This window comes from Neovison vison, chromosome 2 (genome assembly GCF_020171115.1).
Source record: "Neovison vison isolate M4711 chromosome 2, ASM_NN_V1, whole genome shotgun sequence".
Classification (NCBI taxonomy): Eukaryota; Metazoa; Chordata; class Mammalia; order Carnivora; family Mustelidae; genus Neogale; species Neogale vison.
In genome coordinates, this window is record NC_058092.1 from 98,127,774 (window position 1) to 98,146,273 (window position 18,500).

Sequence of the window (18,500 nt, forward strand, 5' to 3'; positions counted from 1 at the left end):
GGATCGAGTCCCGCATCGGGCTCTCTGCTCAGTGGGGAGCCTGCTTCCCTCTCTCTCTCTCTGCCTGCCTCTCCATCTGCTTGTGATTTCTCTCTGTCAAATAAATAAATAAAATCTTAAAAAAAAAAAGAATAATAGGATGACTAAAATAATGTAAGATTATTTTAAGTTAATATTAGGGGCAGTGGGGCAAACAGTTCCTTTAAACTATCAGAATTATGCTTCAGCTCCTATGTAGAATGAGCAATATAAGAGAGAGCAACTGTTATTATCATACTTGTGTATTTTTTAACTTTGATTAGATATGAACTGGAGTATCATAGCATCTCAGAATTTCATTTGGCTTTGGCTAGTAACATTTATTTACTACATGCCAGCAGAGTCATTTCATTACCTAGCTTCATTTTCTGCTATGCTAGGCATTTCAGTCCTAGGTGAATTATTAACTAAGGTCAAAAATGAAAAAGATAAATTGCATGGAAAGGATATAAATATAAGGACTTAAATATCAACCTTGAATCATACTTAAAGTTGTAACACACTATAAGATAAACATTTTTTTAACTCTATTGGAAAATAACACACATACCAAAATTCAGAAAGGAGCTGGAGCAATTTGACTGAACAGAGTCTGCAGACTTGTTTGGTGGGGAAGAATTACAGATACCTAGAATCAAAAGAAAAAATGTAAGGGAAAAAATGAAGGCAGACTCCAATTACTGTTTATCAGACCACATAATTTTGAAATTAAACTTTTCCTCCAAATTAATACTCCCAAATAAACATATTACTATATAATGTAACAAAATATAGATGCTTACAAATGGGTTAACACTATAATCTCATTTTGGTGTGGGTATTTTTTTAAGGGTTTTTTCCCCCTTGGAAACAGATTGTCTAATAAAGCCCAACACTAAAGAGAAATCACCAGAGTATTCAGAAATAACATCCATTACATTTTGAGTCAACTTCTTGGGGGATTCACATTGTGGTTTTTTATTTCATTTTACTTTGCACTCTGATCACTTTTTTCTTTTTTTGAGAGAGAGAGAGAGAGGAGAGAAAGAACAAGCCCATGCAGGGGAGTGGTGGAGGGAGGAGGGGCAGAGGGAAAGAGAAAAATCCTAAGCAAGCTTTACGATGGATCCCACAGTCCTAAGACCATGACCTGAGTCAAAATCAAGAAGAAGATGCCTAACCAAATGAGCCACCCAGGAGCCACTGCACTCTGATCACTCTTAACACGTTTTAAATAATTTGTTTTGCACATTAGCTCATCCATGGCACGCCTATGGTTTTTCTTACAGTATCCTTTACTACTAAATATCTTTCTTCACTTTCCAACCTATATTTTTCCCATTATAGATGATTCTAGTTAGGCCCAGAATCTCCCAAAAGCATTGTTATATTGCTTTGTTTTGCTATTTTAGCTACTTACAGGTCGGTTTAAAAATGTTTCTCTTCCCAGCACCTTAAGATATTCATGTAAAAGTTACTGCCCAATTTTTAAAACAGTCCAGTGAAAACATCATCCATATTTTGTGCATGCACTACTTAGCAGTGAAAAAAGATGATTTCAGGTTTATAAACCTTCTATAAGACTTTATGTAAAAAGAACATATGATTAGGGAGAAATTATTAAATAGTCACCTTTTTTGGCTTTCAGCATTTTGAGTGTGCAGTATGGGGACTGCATCTGTGTTTGTAAACACATGCCTAATGCTAGGATTCAAGAAAAAAAAAACCCTCTTCATGGAGGTACTTGAATATTAATCACTAGAGTACATACTGAATTTCAATCAGATTCAATTAAAATATATATTTATTGAATGCCTATTATGTGCCAAGCCTTGGGCTAGGGACTCAGGATAGAGACATGAGTAAGAAGTAAGTGAAGGTGAGAAATTCAAGACATATCAAAATCATCACTAAACTTCATGTGAGCTGACAGAAAACATTTGTGCCCAAAGGGCATGTTGTGGGGTTTTTTTTTGTTTTTGTTGTTCTTTTATCACAGGGGACAAAATTTGCAAATATATCAGAGGGAACAGCTATTTTGCATATTGGCTTGTCACAGTTTGGTTTGCTTTTTTTGTTTCTTCTTCAAAATGGCAGTGCCATATGGTTGAACTTAATATACTTGCAAGTACCTAGTTTTGTTAAGTTATTATATAAATAAGACTAATTATCCTACAATTCGCTTTTCTCGCTTAATGAAATATCTTGGGTTTTTTCCTGTGGCAGCTCCAGTAGAACTATATTATGTCACAGATATTTTTAAGCAGCCTGCCCAGCATTAATTCCTCCTCCTTCTGATAACAGAATTTGAGTTTTCCTTTAGCAAACCACCCCTCCCCAATTTTCAGCTCCCTTATGTCTGGTGAAGTTGATTCTACTCTTAAATCAAGGAACTGACCTATAGGCCTAATTTTCAGTTGGGGCATTGCCATAATCATACCAGGTATTTAGGTCTGACCTCATTTCTTATTGGTCAGTGTCCATATATAACAATTGTTAAATATTTTAATAATAGTTAACAGTATGACAGTATGACACCGCTCTGCTTAATCAGAATATACTGGCAATAAATTGGTTCAAGGATGGGCAAATGAATCAAACCAAGACAATCAGGCCCAATCAGCCCTAGTCATCAGACTGTTCCTTGAGCAACCAGGAAAGAGCTAATTTTTTCCATCACAAGCCTGAAACCACATGATAAAAGCCTCCTCATGAATGAGCAAACCAGAGTAAAACAAAGCTGGAGATATGGAATGAGATTAGGTCCTGATTATATCATTTGAACTCTTGGTTACAGGCCAATGAATCCCCCTTTTCCACTTAAGCTAGCTTACATTGGTTTTTCTATCACTTGCAACTGAGGGATACCTGAGTAGTGTTTCCCACCAAAAGTAGGCATCAGAGACCGTGGTCAATATCTTTAGTTCTTGTCACCCTATAATTCACTCTCCACACAGCAGATAGCAGGATCTTTTTTAAAAACAGATCATGTAACGTCTCTGCCTAAAGCTCTTCAGTGACTTCCCATTACACTTAGAAAAAATTCTAAACTACTTAGCATGACCTGTAAAGATTTAACTACCTTCTTCCCCACTTCCACCATCTTGTCAGCCATACTTTACTGCTCTGCCCCCTTGATACCATGAAGCTATGATGGCTTCCTTTCTGTTCCTACAATACACCGAACTCCTACCTCAGAGGGTTTGCATATGCTGTTTCCTCTATCTGGAGGGCTCCTCTCCACTTTTCTCCTGGCTGGCTATTCCTTCAGGTCTCAGGTTTAATGATCACTTAGAAAGGGCCTCCTAGACCACTCTTTCTAAAATAAATCCCTTTGGGGATACCTGGGTGCCTCAGTGGGTTAGGCTGCTGCCTTTGGCTCAGGTCATGATCCTAGGGTCCTGGGATTGAGTCCCTCATCGGGCTCCTCGCTCAGCGTGGACCCTGTTTCTTTCTCTGCCTCTGCCTGCCACTCTGCCTGCTTGTGCGCATGCTCTCGCTCTCTCTCTCTCTGGCAAATAAATAAATAAAATCTTTTAAAAAATTGAAAAAATAAAATAAATCCCTTTGTAGCATAACAAATTGCATGGAGGACAAGGGGAGATGGAGAGGAGAAGGGAGTTGAGGGAAATTGGAAGGGGAGGTGAACCATAAGAGACTATGGACTCTGAAATACAATCTGAGTGTTTTGAAGGGGCGGGGGGGTGGGAGGTTGGGGGAACCAGGTGGTGGGTATGAGAGAGGGCACGGATTGCATGGAGCACTGGGTGTGGAGCAAAAACAATGAATACTGTTATGCTGAAAAAAATAAATTTTTTTTAAAAATCCCTTTGTTATTCTCTCTCATAGTTACCCTCTTGGTTTCCTACACAGCATTTATCACCATGTTTTGGTATGTTCATATCTGTGAATTGTTTAATATCTGAATCCCTCACTAGACTTAAGTTCCACAAAGGCATAGTCCAATACCTGTTGTGTTTCCCATCATATACCCAGTGCCTTTCAAAATGCTGGATACACAGTAGGCACTCAATGAATATTCAATGAATGATTAACACTATGCTTAAATGCAAGCTTAAAACCACAGGTCAAGAACACTCACTTTATTAAAAATAAGACCAGCTTTAACTACAGACAAGTTAGAGATCCAGGCTAAAGGGAGAACATCTGGACTTCAGGAGTCATGAACCATCTGGAAGGGTAAGAGGAGACATACCCAAGTACAGGCAGATAAATCTAAAGCTTCAGGATTTTTTTTTATTTTATTTTATTTTATTTTTTTTAGCTTCAGGATATTTTGAGGGCCAGGTATTATTCTTCACTTAAGGACAAAAGACCAGAGGATGAAGGCAACTGATAAATTGAAATTAGTTTAGATCTAGAGAATGATCTGGGAAGTCTTATTTAGAAATAAGACTCAGAATTTCTGAGCATTCCACATCTTGAAACTATGCCAACCTAAATTTACCTGAAATTTCTGTGTCTTTGATATCCCCAAGATAGGGTTGGGGCTATATTTAAAAAAAAAAAAAAAGTCAGTCTCTTTCTCTTTTTTTAAGAGAAAGAAAACGGTGTTTCATAAGCTAAGCTGTTCAAGCCAAGCTGGCTAGCTATTAAGTCAGTCACTTCTTTGCTTCAGGCTGTTTTATTTCCCCTGTTTTATACTACAGTTTTCTCTGAAATGTTTAAATTCCCTTTTGACTCACTTTAGAGGAAATAGTATATTTTCCAATCATACTTTATGATCATAGGTAAGAAATCCATTCACTTCTAAGATCAGGTGTAGTGTCAATGAAGGCAAGCTAGAACAAGTTTATTGATGGGATAGTGAAGAGAAAACTTAGCAGAAACAGGTAAGATTCAGCTATAAACCTTCTTATATAGACAATACCATAAATTGTGTTTTCTCAGCGCTCTTTGTCCTTCCCTATAATAACACCAGTATAATGCCAAATCACTGTTTGGTCCTTGGTGATTAACCAAGTGGATCAAATTCATAAAAAGTATATCACTATTTTTTATATACTGTGTAGTTATAAATAAGGATTTCTGAGATAATCAATTTTCCACAGTTTCAGGAGTCTTTTGGTTTTGTTTTCATTACAATATAGTGAAAATAATAAGCAACAGACTTTTATTACTAATAATACTTGGCAAAAATGGAAACGTGTCAATACTTTGCTTCTTTCATTAAATCAACACATTTGTTTCACAATATGCTTTGCTGTGACTATTTTCAAAGAAAATACATCCAAGGTCAGACTGCTAGGAATTTTAAATAACACACTTGTATGACAGCATCTCAGGATGGGTGGAAAGTGGCACACATCATATTATTCCTGTCTGTTAAACACAAACTCCCCTTCCCTTTACTCGCTTCCATTAGCACTGTGGATCCTCACATGCTACAAGGCCCAGGAGTGATCCTTCTGACACAGAGTGCCCTAGCAAGGCTCTGTATAGGAATAATATTGTTAATGTTTTCACAAAGTGGTTATATAAGGAAAAATTACATAATTGTGGAAGTATATATGTATTCTAAAAAAATAAGTAAAAAGAAACTTACTCTTTTTCACATTTCTCAATATTTTCAAACTCTACAAAAATAAAAAGGAAAATGTTAGTTTTTCTTATTTTCCTATGAAATCCAAAATACTTTCATCAAGTAAAAATACAGATTTCAGTTGAAAGGATTAATTTCCCTAAAAATAGCCATCAAATGCACAAAATTATTTTTCCATCTTGCCATTTTAATTCAGTGCAAAGTCTCCACTAGATTTTATCTTGCTATTTGTTTCCCATCAACATAAGAATCACTCTATGTATTTAGAAGGAGTGCTATCAGAATATCAGAGAAAGAGGAGTTCCTACATTTCTTCTTTATTAGGACCATTCTAGAAACCACAGTGGCTTCTGAAGATAGCTATGATACCCAGCCATTCCCATTCTAGCCAAGAACTTCTAAAAATCATACTCTGAACTAAATTTACTAAGGTCCACTCCATACTGTTACCATGCTACTTCCCTCTCCTTTTCAGCAAAACCACTCTGCCTCCTTTACAGTGAAGTCCCTAACTTATCTCTTCCAGGAACTGACCCATATTTCTCTTCTTCACATACCTCAGCATGTATGTTTTTAATCTGTTTTGTGGTATTTTGTTCTTTTTGATATCTTCATGTTGTTTCTCATATAGGCATTGTATTCCAGTGGATTAACTGTTCTCTTTTCAAGGACACATAGATATCCTTTAGGACATTTCTATCTTCTAACACCTAACAGAAGTGTAGTTTTCTATATAATACATATTTAATAAATTCTTTTTGGAGGGAAATTTTTTATTTAAAATTTTTAAAATAAATCAGTAATTTATAATTCAAAATATTATAGTCAAAATGCTCCCATCTTTGTTCTCCATCTATCCAGTTTCTGACCCTTCCTCCACAGATAACCATTATTGTTCATTTCTTATGTATCCTTCCAGAGTCCCTTATAATGTACAACACAAATATAGATCATATTTTCTACCACTTAAGGAAAAGTTAATAAATTATAAATAAGTACACTGAGAGCATCCTCATTCCTTTTAAAACTATATAGTATTTCACTATATGCATATACTATGATTTATGACTTATTTAATCAGTTGCCCTAGTGATTAACAGTCTTGTTCCCAATCAGCTGTTCTTATAAATAATCTACTTTCCATCTTGATTCTAGCAACAGGGAAGGGGTGAAGGGTGTGAACACCTTCAGAAATGAAGACTCTGGTATATTTCTTAAAACTCCCATCTTTTTTACCTTAGTCCTTGTGAAACCTTTTCCCGGAGTCTTCAATATCTGTTTTGAAGATGTTGAATTTTCCATGGTATTAGGACAGCTAGTAGAATAAGTCTTTACAGGCTGAGCTTGTATACCTTTAAAAAAAATGATTTGATGCATAGCTTTTTAAGCCTTTGGGATATATATAGGTATATATTCAGTAATTCTTAGCTTGGCTTTTTTATGCATTATTTTTATATTATGGGTTTTTTAATGTATTATTTTTATCTTGTTTAATCATTCTTTATACTTTACCATTTAGGTCCTACTTTATTGTTAATCTTTTAGCAGTCTCATATTTATAGCTTTTTTGAGAGGAATATACTAGTCACTTACATTCTTCATCAGCAAGAATGAAGGACTCCAGGGTTCTTTCTGGGAGTGGAGGTGGGGAGGGAGAAGAACGATCTTGATGTAGATCTGTGATAAGAAGGATAGACAACAAAAGAAAACAAAACAAAAATCCATCAATTAAATATTAGAAGTCAAAACTCCTTTTTGGTGTTGTATAATGTTTCCAACTTTTCAATATTAACCTACAACAAACACATAAAAAATAATCTGAACAACAGCTGGAGCCACAAGAATTTTTTTGTTCTAGCTTTTTAGCCAATGAACCTATGATGCATCAAAAACTTGTACTCTCTTAGAAAAGTAGTTTTCCAAAGAAATTGAACTTAAAATTAATCAAGCTTCTAGATCTAACCATCATTTTACATAGAATCCTGGGGATAGCATAACACGTTAATAAATAAAACCATGAGAATATAAACAACAAAAATCCAGAATATTCACAGTCTTTAGGAAAAATGATCCACACTCTTCTACAAATAATGGAATGAGGGAATAAAAAGGAGGGAAAACTCTTACAAATTTTAAAAGACTTAACAAATATATAAACCAAATGCAATGTGTAGACTTTGAACCCAGATGCATATAAACCAACTGTAGAAAGACATTTTTGAGGCAATTTGAGAAAATTATATAAAATCATATTAAGGGATTATTGTTAATTCCATTGGCATGATAATGCTGCTATGGTAGACTTAAAATGTGTTTGGAATTTTCCATGATATAAAGAATTTTAAATAATAGAGCTATTTTCCCAAAATATAAGTCCTAAAGATACAAAGAGTGTATAATAATCTCATTATACGGTGCTGAGTATAATTACATACCATATTAATGTCTTTTGAAACTGAAAATTTGGCTCAAAACTCGAGTTTCACCTATCTTTGGTCTTGGGTTCTTTAGGCCTTAGGATTTGTCTCTAAAGCAAGTTCTCTTGTTGTTTCTTTCTCATACACCAGGTGATATGCAAAAGTAAAGTACAATCCTTATTTCTAGCACCTAATATCATAACTGGCATATAGTAGGCACTTAATAAATATTTGATAACTACTCTGAAGTTGCTTATCATCTTCCAATCTGCTGTTAGAAAGTACACTGAGAACTAAAGCTAACTTGCAGTGAATGATATCCTGCCAAATATCTTCCTAAAATACCACTTTCTTTTCTTTTTTAAAAAGATTTTATTTATTTGACAGAGAGATAGCAAGAAAGGGAACACAAGCAGGGGCAGTGGGAGAGGGAGAAACAGGCTTCTCGCTGAGCAGGGAGCCCGATTCCAGGTTCGATTCTGGGCTCGATCCCAGGACCCTGGGATCATGAACTGAGCCAAAGGCAGACGTTTAATGACTGAGCCACCAAGGTGCCCCCTAAAATACCACTTTCATCTTTATTTCCCCCGTGATGAAGAACCTACAGTGCTTATTACTTATTGCATTAAATCTAAATTCTTCTGCCTAGCTCTATGTATGTAGATAGAATACACATAATAAAATTTGCTATTAATGACAGTACACTTACAGTGCTGTACAACCATCACCACTATTTTGAAAACATTTTCATCACCCTAAAAAGAAACTCCGTATCCATTTAGCAGTAATTTCCCATTCCCCCCAGATTAGATTGGCAACCACGAATCTGCTTTCTCTATATATAGATTTCCTTGACCTGGATATTTTATCTGCCTAACTTTAAAATCCTTCAGAATCTTTCCACATTTCATCCAAATTTATTTTCCATAGTTCCCAGAATAGATTCTCTATTGCAACTAAATTAACCTACTCACCATTTCTCTATACTCATCGTGCTTATTTCTACCTTTTAAGTCAATGCTACCCTGATTCCAGCTCCTGGAATTCCCTCTTTTTTTCTCGGTCTACCCATGTTCTTAAATTTCTTTCTTCTACTCAGTGAAGCCTTTCCTAACCACTCCAGTGATACTTCCTTTTTTTCCAGGCTCCTGGTGATTAGAATCAGTCCACACAGATTATCAGTTAATGGTTCCAAGTAAGTATTAATTTTGCCTACCCAATTTGAATATAAACATTAAAAAGTATCTTTTCTTATATATCCTGACTATCCTAACACTGTATAAAGCATATAGAACTTGCTTAGGAATTGCTCATTTAATAATTATCTAATAAAGATGGTAATATGTAACATTTAATGAGAGCTTATTATTTGATAATCGCTGTGTTAAAAGCTTTATATGCATTGTCTCACTCAACCCTTACAAAAACCCTCTAAGAAATGAGTTCTATTATCCTCATAATATAAGTGAGGAAAATCAATAGGGAAAGTATATAATTTAACCAAGGTTATGCATTTTGATAACTCCTGGTAGGCTAAAGATTTGATTTAAAGCCTATCTGACTCCAAAGCCCATGCTCATTAACCGCTATGTTAAATTACCTATGTAATTTGAATAATATGTTCATATGAATAACTGTGTTAAGGGCAACCTACCACCTGTTACAACGTATGTAAAGGGCCTGTATGTGCCCAATAAATGTTAGCTGTAGATGTCGTTATTTGGTATATAAAACAAGCAAAACACAAGGCCCCTCAGTGGCTCAGTCAGTTAAGTGTCTGCCTTCAGCACAGGTCATGATCCTGGAGTCCCAGGAATCAAGCCCCATGTTGGGCTCCCTGCTCAGTGGGGAGTCTGCTTCTCCCTCTCCCTTTGCTACTCCCTCTGCTCCTTCTCTCTCTCTCTCACCCATTCTCTCTCAAATAATAAAATCTTTAAAAAAAAAAAACAGCAACAAAGTACTGGAGAAATAACAGCAAATTAAAGATCTAAAGAATCAAACTGCTAACAATGTTAAAACCTATAAAATAGAAATGCTGCAAAATGTTGAGAAAATTCTACTTGAAATTGTTTTTGTCTTTGTCTTTGTTTTTAAGGATTATATGTCAGGGAGTAGAATTCTAAAATCCTGTGTTTTCCTTGCCCTTGACAAAGCAAAACTCCTAGCCTGGGAAAATCAGAAAAAAAAAAAAAAACAAAAAACAATAAATAGAGGAGCCATTATGGGAACCATGCCATCTCCTGAGGTGAATTACTCTAAACTTAATGAGTCATTCTAAGAGTATAAATTCTTAGAGCTAAATGTCATTAAAACCAGGGGGAGTTTTTTTTTCTTCTTCTTCTTTTTTTTACCTGATTTGGGACTCCGGAGTTTTACACTCTAAAAGAAAGAAATTAAAAAAAAGTGAAAGAAGAATCGGTACACAAATTTAGAAACTCTAAGCAATATAAGGCATTTTTGAAAGCGCATTTCATATTCTTATAGAGACAGTCATGAAATGTTGACCTTATTTTTCCTGATTTGTAAGCACACTAAATTATGAAAAGGCATCCTGAACTCCTACAGTGTTTTACTCTCTTTCTCTAAATTTATTTCTTTTTTCCCTTTTATATAAAGAAAGCTTGTGAATTTTTTAAATTTTTAATTATTTTTTTAAGCTTCAAGTGTAAATCACATACAGTGTTATATTAGTTTTGGGTGTCAAATGTAATGATTCAGCAATTCTATACATTAATCCGTGCTGTTCACAATAAGTGTGCTCTTAATCCCCTTCACCTATTTGACCCATGTCCCACCCACCTCCCTCTGCTAACCATCAGTTTGTCCTCTATAATTATGAGTCTGTTTTGTTTGTCTCTTTTTTCTTAGCTTAGCTCCTTTGTTTTGTTTCTTAAATTCAACATATAAGTGAAATCATATGGTTTGTCTTTCTCCATTTGACTTATTTCACTTAACAGAATACCCTCTAGGTCCATCCATGTTGTCACAAATGGCAAGATCTCATTCTTTTTATGGCCGAGTAACATTTCATGATGTGTATGTGTGTAATATATGTGTGTATGTGTGTATACATATATATGTCATATCTTCTTTATCTATTATCTATGGATGGGCACTTGGGCTGCTTCCATATCTTAGCTGTTATAAATAATGTTACTGTAAACATAAGGGTGCATATATCTTTCCAAATTAGTGTTTTTGTTTTCTTTGGGTAAATACCCAGTAGTGGAATTACTAGATTATATGGCAATCCTATTTTTAACTTTTTGAGGAACTTTCGTATTATCTTCCATAGTGGCTGCACCAGTTTGCATTCCTACCAACAGTGCATGAGGGTTCTTTTTGCCCCGCATTCTCACCAACACTTGTTTCTTTCTCTTTTTTAACCATTGTAACTGGTGAAATGACATCTCATTGTGATTTTGATTTGCATTTCCCTGATGATTAGTGATGGGCATCTTTTCATGTTGGTAATCTGTATTTCTTCTTTGGAAAAACGTCTATTCATATCTTCTGTCCATTTTTAAAACCAGATTATGTAGGAGTTTTTAATATAAGTTGTATAAATTCTTTATATATTTTGGATATTAACCCCTGATCAAATATATCATTTGCAAATATCCTCTGCCATAACCTTATGGTGATTTTTGTATGTCATGGCAATTGGTTCTAAAGTGATCCTTTTTAAATTTATTTCTGTCCTACAGAACATTTCCCAGAAAATTTAACTGGAGGAAAATTGTTGAAATTGAAATTACTTCATGACACTGGAAAAGGAGTGATTGTTCTTGGCTCTAGCAGTTGTTAAGGTAAAGACCATTACATGTGAGCATATTATTAACAATAATAACTACAAATATATTAAAAGTGTAATCAAAAAGATAAAGAATATTTGCCTACTAGCATTGCAGTTGTAGTTACTTTAAAATGTTTGTTTCTGATCTCTGAAATTTTAACGTAGTTGGTTCATAGAATATATACAAACATAACAGATTATTGAAATGTGATTTTACTTTCAAAAGTGGGGAGCATTATCCTGAAAAGTTTATCTTAAATAGCATGGACTTTAGCATCTGTCTTTCAAAAAATTGTTCTCTACAACATATTATCAGAGAACATGATACAGCCTACCAAATGACTACTATGAACAGGCTACCTACTTATAAAAATTTATTTTTGCCTTAACTGTACTTCAGGAACCAATTCAAACATTTCCTCTTTCACTATGCCTTCCTTAGTCACTTCAAACTTGAAAAGTTTCATAAGGGCAAGACTTGTGTCTTATCCATTGCCTTATCCCCATATCCTCTAGCACATTGTTCTATAAAGAGTATAAATGAGTATAAGGGGTATACATAAAAGCAGTATAAATACTGCTTAGTATTTGTTGAGTGATAGACTTTAAAAATACAAGGAATATGATTTTGGTCCGTGGAATCCAGATGAGTAGAAAAGAAAAGAAAAAGTGTTATGGACCTTAGTTGGTCTAAGTCTCACAGTGTCATTGGATGTCCTTGACTCAGACGTTCTATTCCATTGTAGTGATGTTCCAACTTTTGCCTCCTCAGCTGAAGATAACGATTTGGGAACATTCAGTAGCAATTCTCCTGAAAGTAAATATGGTCCAATTCTTAGGAGTGTTGAAATTCTTACAGAATAATGCAAATGTTACTCACCAGCAGCACGCAGAACATTGACAGGACCTGAGAAATATTCTAGTTAATCCACTTTATTTTACACTAACTGAAACAGTACTCACCAGCTTCCTCCAGCACAATAAAAGACTCAGGCGTCCGTTCAGGAAGTGGAGGGGGGACTTCATCATCTATCCTTGGAGAAGTTGCTATCCAAAATGCCAGAAATAGAACCATAATTTTTCATTAGAAACATCCAAAGGAAATTATTTTTTCTTTTTTAAGATTAATTTATTTGTTTGAGGGAGAGAGAAAGAGCAAGTGAGCATGAGTGGGAGGAAGAGAAAATCTCAAGCAGACCCCATGGTGAGCTTGGAGTCATCGTATATGAGGCTCCATCTCAGGACCCTGAGATCATCACCTGAGTCAAAACCAAGAGCTGGATGCTTAAACCACGGTACCACCCAGGTGCCCGCCAAGGAAATTCTTTTTTTTTTTTTTTTGACAGAGGGAGGGAGATCACAAGTAGCCAGAGAGGCAGGCGGAGAGAGAGGGGGAAGCAGGCTCCCAGCTGAGCAGAGCGCCTGATGTGGGGCTCGATCCCAGGACCCTGAGATCATGACCTGAGCTGAAGGCAGAGGATTAACCCACTGAGCCACTCAGGTACCTCATTTTTTTTTTTTTTTAAGATTTTTTGCCAAAGGAAATTCTTATATTCTAACCTCGAAGTAAAGTCCATCAAGCATCATTACAATACTTAAGCTGGTATGTTTTTACTCAAGGAAAAAGCAAAGTAAATTCTCCCATTTTAATTTGCAAACCCAGGAGGCTTTGCTGCTTCTTCAAAAGTTATTCCCTATTTCCTTTAAAGGCCCCAAAGTGTTTTGGTCGAGTCACTCAGTACCAGTTAACAGAATATAAAACATTATATTAATTCAGGAAGTTTTGAGTTATTTTCTATATAACCCTTTTGTTTCATGTACAATATTCAATAAAGCATGATAAAGCACTTTTAAATATGCCAAGGATTCAGTTACAGAGTAGGTTGAAGTTTAAAGATTTTAGTATCACTTCTTCATTCTACAGTGAAGAATATGGATTTTTTCCTTTTTACTAAACAATGGTATAACAAGGTTTTCTATTTTTCTACAGAAAAATTCAGAATTTTTATAGAAAAATTGAAATGCTGTTATAAGAAACTGCCACCAGGTGGCACACATGTCAATGATGTTACAATCCCTAAAGCTCGGATTTGCTTTTGAAGATAATACTCAGAGAAGTTTAAGGTATTGTGGGTAACTTTTTTAAAAAAATCCTTTAAATTATAAGACAGGACCAAAATATATAGAATAAAGAAGCAATTAGATCCAGGTAAAACATTTTTGTCACAAACTACACATCCACACATCTATCTACTAAGAAACGCTGTACAATAAAACATGTTATAGAAAAAAAAATTTTTTCTAGCTCCTATTTAGGTAAAATGTCATTGATAAACTTCTGATAATATATCTGGAGAGTTAAGCTTGCTCTTTTCTTCACCTTCTTCCCTATCAAGCTATTATAACTATCTCTAGGAGGATACTTACTTTTTAACTTTCAAACCACTCAATAAAACAAAAACAATATGCATAATATGCAAACATCCAGGACAATAAAGGTGAAAAAAAATGAAAGTAAAGGGGAGTATAAGAGGATAGTCCCACACAGCATATAAATGCATGTTCTCATCTACTACGTTATTATGCAAGGATGGGAAGAAATCAGGTCCTCCTTTTCCAACTCCCGCAGAGGAGAACTGAATGCTTAATGATCTGTTCAGTTCAGTGCAGCCACATGGTTGAGCAAAAATGTCCTGAGGGACCATGCAGTGCTGTGGATCAAATCCTTTCTGTTGCTTCTTTGCTTTTGCTCCTTTGCTTCTGCCTAGCAAGGGTGAATTGTTGACCTCTGATAAACATCCCGAGGAATGGGGATTGCCTTCTTTAGGGACACTCTTGCTGGCATAGAGCCTGTCTCCGTTGCTGCCTGTTTCATCAATGATTACATGTTGCTATTTTTTAACTCATCCCATCATGAAAACCCTTGGGGATTTATTTCTTTGAGGAGGAGAAGAAAGGAGGAGAAAGAAGGAGAAAGAAGCTGAGAAAGACAAGGGGGAGCATGAAAAGAAACCAAATCTTCTATAGAGAAGAATGAAATCTAGAATGCCATATAAACTTCAAAAAAAAAAACCTTACCTACTACTGCTGTCTCTGGGTTTGGAGAGGGGTATTGGGTCGGAGGACTCAGTGCTAAAGAATCACGTGAATTGTAAGAAGAAAAGAGGGTTGTAGAAGATGTTGGCAATGAGGAACAAGGCAAAACGTTTCCATCTGGCTTCTCAGATAAATCAAGAGACATCTTGGAACCAGCGCTACTAGGAGACAATGATAAGAAATAAGGATCTTCTACAGACATGTAAGAATATACACGAAGAGGCTGAGAGTCCTGCCCCTTTGCAACAGAGGCGCTGCCCATTTGGGGCTGAGAGTCTGATGGCAGTGAATAATTCTGTTCTGCCAAAGAAGCATGCCTCGCTTTTTGAGCCTGTGCGAGATAAGAACTGTGGGGTAGAGATTCCAAACAAGAAACATTTTCCTTGATGTCCAACTCCTCGGTGTCTCTCTGTTGTGTCAGCTCAAAGGGCGTTGATTTGGTCCGTATTATCGGCGCCTTTGCCTTAAAATACCTTCCTGCCACATCGGCAGCTTTAGAATTTGGACACGCTCCAAACAAAATGGCACTCCAATCTAAACTCTGATGCTTCTGAAGAGGCTTCCCAGCTATTGGAAATGCCTTGGTCTCCCAATGTGTGGTTATGTCGGCATTTTTGTTAGAACTACAGTTTAGTTCCAAAAGGTCAAAAGCACGTCTCTGTTCACCACCGTGCAAGGCTAACCTTTCCTTTTCACTTCTGTCAAAAGTCCTGAAGTCAAAAGAAGAAACTTCTGCACTTTTCACCCTTAGCCTTGGTTTGCTCTGTTGTTTCATCATCTCTGCTTCTTTTAAGCTGCTGAAACAAAAACAAAGGAAGGATAACACCGCACCCCAGAGAGGTCTCCTGTTAGCATCACATCAGTGAGACAACACTGGGGTGTGTAAAATTGTGCTCACCTTTTTGGTAAATTGGGAGAATAAGACTCTGTTTCTAGAATGGGATTTTGCTTAAGAACGGAATCCTGTGCTTGAATCTTCAAGAGAAATAAGGAAGACATTGGTTTTTAGTGAAAGAAACGGCAATATTTTAACATTTCATAAAGTTGAGAAGTTACTTTTCAGAAAACATAAGATTTAAAATCATTCACAAAGGAGATGAGTTTCCAAAATATTGAGTCCAACACGAACCTGTTCACGTACCAAGATCAAAGGATTAATAGTGTTATAGAACCTAGAAAGTGTTCACTTATAGTATCAAATGTGGGACTTTTAACATGTCTTTGGGGGTAACTTTTAAGAACAATCTACCTTCAGAAATGACATCATCTCAACTCTTAAATTACTAAGTGCTTATTAGGTCCTTATACTTAACTTGTTCTACCTCTTTCTTCCTTACAACCTACTAGCTATACTGGTTTTCTTGTCATTCCTTAAGCATACCAAGCTTGTTTTCAATTCCAGCCTTTTACACTTACTATTACCTCTGATTGAAATACTCTTGCTCCAGATTTTGCATAACTGGCTCTTTCTAAGTAATTGTGCTCTACTTAAATGTCACCTGCATAAGGAAATCTTCTCTGACCACTCAACCTAAAATCATACTCCCACACACTTGTCAGCCATTCTTTTTATTCATAGCAATTATTGCATTATGAAATATGTTATGTAGAATCTTAGATACCACCAATTTATAAACTATATCCTGAATTTAGAAATGTTTATATGCATTTTTTAAATGTCATCAACCATTGTAGGATTCCCCCTGTTATGGGTTTGATTATGACTCTCAAAAAGACATGTTGAAATCTAACCCCTGGTATCTGTGAATGTGATCTTATATGGAAATGAGTCTTTACAGATGTTATTGGTCAAGATGAGCTCATACTAGATTCAGGTGGGCCCTATCACAATGGCTTGGGTCCTTATTTAAAAACAAACAAACAAACAAACAAAAAACAGAGACTCAGAGACACAAAGGGAGAATGCCATGTGGTAATGGAGACAGAGACTGGAGAAATGGATCTGCAAGCCAATAAATGCCAAAGATTGCTGGCAAACACCAGAAACTAAGAAGAAACTAGAAAGACTCGCTAGAGCTATGAGAGAAAACATGGCCTTGCTGACATGTTGATTTTGGACTTCCTACCTCCAGAACTATGAGAAAATAAAATATTTTAAAAGAAGTATCAGTTGTATGCGGTGTGCTGAATTTAAAATTTAAGATTTTTTTTTCTTATTTTCTTATTTACTTCTTAAGAATGTGGAAGTGCAAAGCAGGGGGACTGGGAGAAAGAGCACCAAGCTCCTCACTGAACAGGGAATCTGATGAGGGAGTCTATCCCAGGACCCTTGGATCATGACCTGAGCCAAAGGCAGATGCTTAATTGACTGAGCCATTCAGAGGCCCTGAAAATACATTTGTTTTAAGTCCTCCTGAGTTTGTGATATTTGTTACAGCGAGTCTGGTAAACTGATAAGAGACATGAATACCCCACTTTCAATAATGGATAGATCAGATAGAAGATCAGTAAGGAAATAGATGACAGACATGAACAACACCATAAACCAATTAAATCTAACAGCACATACAGGACACTCCACATTATGACATACACATTCTTCTCAAACTTGTGTGGAATATTGTCCAGGATAGACCACATGGTAGGCCACAAAACAAGTCTTTTTTTTTTTTTTTAAAGATTTTATTTATTTATTTGTCATAGAGAGAGAAGCGAGAGCAAGCACAGGCAGACAGAGTGGCAGGCAGAGGCAGAGGGAGAAGCAGGCTCCCTGTCAAGCAAGGAGCCCGATGCGGGACTCGATCCCAGGACGCTGGGATCACTACCTGAGCCGAAGGCAGCCGCTTAACCAACTGAGCCACCCAGGCGTCCCCACAAAACAAGTCTTAATAAATTTTAAAAGATTAGAGTTATACAAACTATCTTTTCCAATTATAACAAATTGAGACTAAAAATTAATAACAAAAGGAAAACTAGAAAATTCACAAAAGTGTGCAAATTAAACGACTAATGGGTCAGAGAAGAAATCACAACAGAAATTAGAAAATATTTAAAAGTGAACAAAATCACAGCATACCAAAATGTATGAGATATAGTGAAAGTGATATTCAGAGGGAATTTATAGCTACAGATGCCTACTCTTAAAAAGAAAGATTTTGGGTGATACACTATATGTTAATTGATTGAGTTAATTAATTAATTGAATTTAAATTTTTTAAAAAGGAAGAAAGATCTCAAATCAATAACTTAACTTTAAACTAGGAAAAAATAAACAAACTAAACGAAAGACTAGCAGAAGGAAGGAAATATTAAAGATTAGAGCAGACATAAATGAAGTAGAGACTAAGAAAACAATGGAGAAAATCAATAAAACCAAAAGTTGATCCCTAGAAGAGATCAATAGAAGTGACAAACCTTAATTAGATTGACTAAGGAAAAAAGAGAGAAGACTCAAATTACCAAAATCTCAAATTACAGAAATAAAAATGGGTACATTACTACCAATTTTACAGAAATAAAAAGTATTAGAAGACTTTTTATGTGATCAACTGCACGCCAACAAATTGTACAACCTAGATGAAATGGACAAATTCCTAGAAACACATGATCAATCAAAACTGACTCAGGAAGAAATAGAAAATCTGAATAG

The 18,500-nt window shown here is 35.7% G+C and overlaps 1 protein-coding gene across 3 annotated transcripts in view; it reads right to left on the minus strand.

Moving 5' to 3' along the window:
• PTPN22 (protein tyrosine phosphatase non-receptor type 22) overlaps positions 1-18,500 on the minus strand; it is a 56,694-nt gene that overhangs the window by 3,796 nt on the left and 34,398 nt on the right. For 2 of the 3 annotated variants that reach the window (XM_044238947.1, XM_044238945.1), the window contains 9 exons: positions 15,789-15,865; positions 14,873-15,687; positions 12,758-12,841; positions 12,475-12,605; positions 10,350-10,377; positions 7,175-7,258; positions 6,818-6,933; positions 5,585-5,615; positions 590-667 (listed from right to left, as the gene is read on the minus strand). In XM_044238947.1, the coding sequence (XP_044094882.1) occupies positions 590-667; positions 5,585-5,615; positions 6,818-6,933; positions 7,175-7,258; positions 10,350-10,377; positions 12,475-12,605; positions 12,758-12,841; positions 14,873-15,687; positions 15,789-15,865 (1,444 nt within the window). The remainder of the gene's footprint in view (positions 1-589; positions 668-5,584; positions 5,616-6,817; positions 6,934-7,174; positions 7,259-10,349; positions 10,378-12,474; positions 12,606-12,757; positions 12,842-14,872; positions 15,688-15,788; positions 15,866-18,500) is intronic. The other variant, XM_044238946.1, reaches the window with a different exon arrangement.